General features: G+C 37.4%; 1 protein-coding gene across 1 annotated transcript in view; it reads left to right on the top strand.

Moving 5' to 3' along the window:
* LOC115213197 (mucin-4-like) overlaps positions 1 to 5,000 on the top strand; it is a gene marked incomplete at its 5' end in the record, with an annotated part of 363,030 nt that overhangs the window by 9,170 nt on the left and 348,860 nt on the right. Inside the window, 2 exons of the mRNA XM_036503503.1 lie at positions 1 to 47; positions 2,485 to 2,736. The exon at positions 1 to 47 is cut by the window's left edge and continues 73 nt beyond it. Coding sequence (XP_036359396.1) covers positions 1 to 47; positions 2,485 to 2,736 — 299 coding nt within the window. The remainder of the gene's footprint in view (positions 48 to 2,484; positions 2,737 to 5,000) is intronic.

Genomic DNA, 5,000 nt, shown 5'->3' with positions numbered 1-5,000 from the left:
ATGTGAAATCGGATATAAACTAGCAAATGATAAACTCACATGTAACCGTAAGTTGATTTTATATGTACTTTTGTTTAATAACACTGGTCAACAAAATTTTAACATTTTGCTGTCCCATAAACTATAGAAAGTGAATTTTTAGTGCAGATTTCGAGTCTGTTTTTAGAATTTTTCTATCAGGCATGGTTTTTATGTGAAAGAGAAATTAAATTATGCAGTAAATGTACTATATTGATGCAGAAAATAAGGCTGACAATTATAACTGGTCAACAGAATTAATGAAACATTCTGTCCCCCAAACAAATGTAGGTGCAGAATTCATGTATGCTTTCATATTTGTTCTATAAGTCAGTTTTTTTTGTGATTACATATGTAAATCGTTAAGCAACTGTATTTCATGAATTAAAAATCAAGCTGTTACAAGGAAACTGACCTTTAAAACGTAGAGGCGTAAGATTTTCGACTGTACTTAGCTTCTGTACTTAGCTCCACTCTCCTTGGTACAAAGTTTCCATGCTCAGAATGTACTGGTGAAACTTCTCGCCGTGCTCGTCACTGAAAGCCCGAAGATTTGCAGAGAAAAGTCCAAATGAGATTTCAAGAAGTGGATGTTTAGGCTCATATTGCATCCCAAGGCCTTGTATGATGTCTGTAGCTCTTTCACAAATAGAATAGTTCTCTACTTTGTCATTCCCCTAAAACTCTCTGCAAACGTTCTTAAATGACAGTCACGTATCTTTTTCAACATCTTTGAGCTCTTCACCAAACTTTTAGTCTCTCATTAGCTCCTTAATTTGTGGCCCAACAAAAATACCTTCCTTGATTTTTGCGTCACTTGGAAATTTAGTTTTCAAATAGGTAAATCCTTTGCCAGCTCTATCCATACCTTTGACGAAATTCTTCATCAACCGTAGCTTAATATGCAAAGGAAGTAGATAAATTTTCTCAGAATCAACAAGGAGAGGATTGATGACATTCCTCTGTCTAAGAGTCAGAGATCGTTTCGGTCTCACATTCTTTTCACACTGATTTTTCCTATCCCGACTGTCCCGCTCACAGAGAAAGCAACAAAATTGGTGTAACGCAATTGCATTTCAAGGAAAAGTACTACAACCATTAGGTCACCATAACCATTCCACGTATTTTCCTCATACTTAAAGTTTTGCAACAAAGCTTCATACTATCATATGTGTCCTTGATGTTAGTTATATGGGCCAGAAGAACAGAAGGAAACTTATTTCCATTGTGGAGTAAAAGTATTTTTAAGCTTACTTTTGAGGAGTGAATAGACAAACGCCACTCATTCGTGCTATATTTGTGGTTAAATTCCTCCATAACAGAATATATATCATTACAAAACACCACTCTATCCATATGTGAAAAACAAGTTACGAAATCACAATGTCGAGCACGATGAAAACTAACTTTGGTCTCTTTCTGGAGATGGTTCCAGCCCTTTAGCCTGAAACCAAGAAGTTCAGCTTGCTCTTTCGACAAGTTTAAATCCCGCACAAGATCATTCAGATCTTTCTGACACAACAAATGTGATTCACTTGAGGAACAGGTAGGCTCAAAATCCATGTCTTCTGTTTCCTTCACATCTTCCTCACTTGACTCGTCGACACGTGTCATTTATTTTAGAGGGTCAGGTACAGGTAAGCGTTGACTGTGAAGTATTGGTGTCATAGCAGATTGTAAATTCGGATATTTTACAGTATGCTCAGATTTTGACGCTATACCTTGTATATTCGTGATTTAGAAGTAGCAATCTGAAGTGTGATCTTTGAGCTCTCTCCAAATCATAAGGATGGCAAAAGGCATATGGCGTGAACCTTTGGCCCATGCTCTGAGAAGCCTGATACAGATTACACAGTACACGTGAGGAGCTCATCCTTTATCCTGGTTATCCGCTTTGCAGTCAAAATAACGCTCATAGCACTTTTTGATCAATAGTGTGAAATGCCGTTTTTGTGACTTGAATGTCAAGTCACCGCAAATATAGCAAAGGTTTTTGCGATGTTTATGCAGTTTCTTCATTATGAAGGTGAATGGAATATGTGAACTTAATGCACAACCACATGCCTACACTTCACGCACAGTACCGACAAAGCAGCAGTGATTCATCGACTCAGCTAGCTAGATTTATGATTTCATTAGGTTTATTGTATTCATAAACATTTAAATAAGGAATATTTCTTAAAACCGTTAGCTTCACATTTCAACAGCTTAAGAGAAATTTAGCCCACGTAACAGAAACTGAGAGGGATATCGTGGAACAGAGAAACTATGGGTGATATAGATAATTTGACATTGTTTTTGAATTCTGCGTGCAAAAACATATAAGATACGGTATACTTTTTCTTGGGACAGATTCTTTGTTGACCAATGTAATTATTTACTTTATTCTTTTATTCATAGTTCTTTCGAAAAATATAAAGCTAATCTTATTCACTGTATCTAATAATCTGTTTGTCTTATTTATAGCCTGCGATACACATACCTATGGTTACAACTGCAACATGACATGCGGTTGTGTCAAAGGAAGTTGTGATCCAGTGAAGGGGTGTATATGCAACGCCGGTTATACAGGCGTTAAATGTGACACCAGAATAGATTTTTGTGCTGCAAATATTGGCAGCTGTGACAACAAAACTTCGGAATGTGTTAACGGGGAGCAAAACTATACATGTGTCTGCAAACATGGTTACTTCAATACTGGATCTGGAAGTTGTCAAAGTAAGTTTTACATATACTCGTTGATTGTTTGTTTTATTCTAATGTGTTATATTTTGGTTCTCTAAATATTATTGTTACAACCAATATTTTAGGATTGTTGTTAGCTAGTAGAAACAATGATAGATTTATAATTTTTTTTCATCTACGAGATGCATTACAGAGGTTTTGAGAATTTTCCAGGAGAGACACTAAATTGAAAGTACAAAACCCTAGTCTAATTTAAAGAAGGATCCTCTCCCTTCAGTGCATTTGTTGTAGCACGCCAGCCACTTCATGAAAGGCCACATGGAAGTTATTCAACTGAAGGTATCCAAGACCGTAGTCACAATTTCCTTCATCTTCTCGATTCCTTCAAAACGACCGCCCTTTGAGGTTCTTCAGTTTGGAAGAATCAAAAGTGAGGGAGCAAGGTCTAGACTGTTGGGAGAGTTGGGAACCGTTTTGCTGTCCATCGCTATCAATTAGTTGGTTATCAGAATGGAATTGTATACTAGTAAATTAAACAGGTACAAGTGCTATGGCTTGTTGCGACGAATTCTCTTCTACAATTCCCTAAAAGCCTCCTTTTTGTTGACTATCTGCCCAGAGGAATCCCAGTAGATGTAGATGAGGCACTTGTTATCGGAAAAGAGTACCATCAAGAGATTCCGGTAGATTAGCTTTGTCTGATCTTGTTGGCCCCATTGGGTACTCCGTCCCTTGGCCTGTAAACCATAACAGTAGATCCAGCTTTCGTAACAGGTCACTAGAGACTCAAGTACTCTTAGATTGGAGAGAATGACGTCGATCATCTTCCTGCTGTCACCAACGTCATCTTCTATCCATTCATAACTACATAACCTAGAAACAAACTTTGCAAAATTTTGCGCATGTTCATTTCTTAAAATAATTTTGTGCACAGTTGCGGCACCAACTCCAAACTGTTCGCTTATTGCTTTTATACAGACGACAGTCTTCACCCAGAAAATTGCATATTTTCTCAACTAGCTCTGATCTTCTGACGTCCCACATTGTTTATTATCGCTTCTCTATAGATCATGAACCTTATGCACCGTCAAAAAACAGATGCTTAGTTGACACACATTAATCGACAAGTAATCGGAAGCATTTCATAAGTTTCTGTAGCATTTTCAGACATTTTAACATAAAGCAATATCGTGTGTAATCTCCAGGGATACAGGCATCCAGCAACAGGACCTCCGTAATGCTATGATGGACCGTGAATTCTGGCGTAGCATGGTAAATTCCATTGTCTCGACCATGGTCGAACAATGATGATGATGAATATTGTGTGGCGGGCTTCCACTTTGTCCTGTCCCGACTCTTTTCCGAAAACTAGTTATTTTTAATAAAAATTGTTTTGTTGGGTGTCTTCAAAGTTCTGTTATAGCCTTTACTTTAAATCTGGAATAAAATGTAGGCAGTTCAGCGTACTATATGTATAGAATGGTAAAATAAATTTGCAATAATCTAGGAGAGTTATAACTACCTGTCCTATAATTTAAAGCCTATTTACCGATCAAGTTACTTGTGCTTGTATCATTAAAAATGTTGATTGAAGAACCTATAGTTGGAACGGGCCAACGAGGGAGGTACTATATTGTTATTGGAAATATAACCAGAGTCTTCATCATAGAAGACTCTGATATCTTCAGAAAAGACAATAAAAATGTAAATCAAGTATTCATAATCTGTGAAATAAAAATGATTGACTGGGCTGGGTGCAATGTCTTTCGCCATAGGTCAGCTAGATGAAATAGAAACAGGAAAATCAAAACAATAACAGTAATCATTGCCGCCACTGTTAACTTCACAACCACCACTGAAATCACCACGACCACCTTAGTCATTTCTACGATTACTATAATCCCCACCCACCATCAGAAGACCCACTACAACCATGACGACGACGACGATGACCCCTCCATCACCACAACAAGTTCATCCATAAAAACTATTAACATTAATCAACACTATAAACATCAGCACAAACGCAACCATCGCCATCTGTAACGCCACCCCTATATCTAACAACACTTCTATCGCCATTATTACCCTCACATCATCACTAATTTCATCACAACCAGTAACACCGCCACCATCACAATCACCATTCATACATACCACAACAACCATTAACATAGATATTACAACCACCACCACCACCACCACCACCGTATCTTCACTAACCCCATCATCTCCTCTGACACCATAATATATTCTCTTTCTTTTAAATGAAAAATAATGAATTCTTTGTTTCTGTA

The sequence above is a fragment of the Octopus sinensis genome, linkage group LG6 (genome assembly GCF_006345805.1).
Source record: "Octopus sinensis linkage group LG6, ASM634580v1, whole genome shotgun sequence".
Classification (NCBI taxonomy): Eukaryota; Metazoa; Mollusca; class Cephalopoda; order Octopoda; family Octopodidae; genus Octopus; species Octopus sinensis.
Note: the sequence above shows the minus strand (reverse complement) of the source record. Positions and strands in the feature narration are given on the sequence as shown.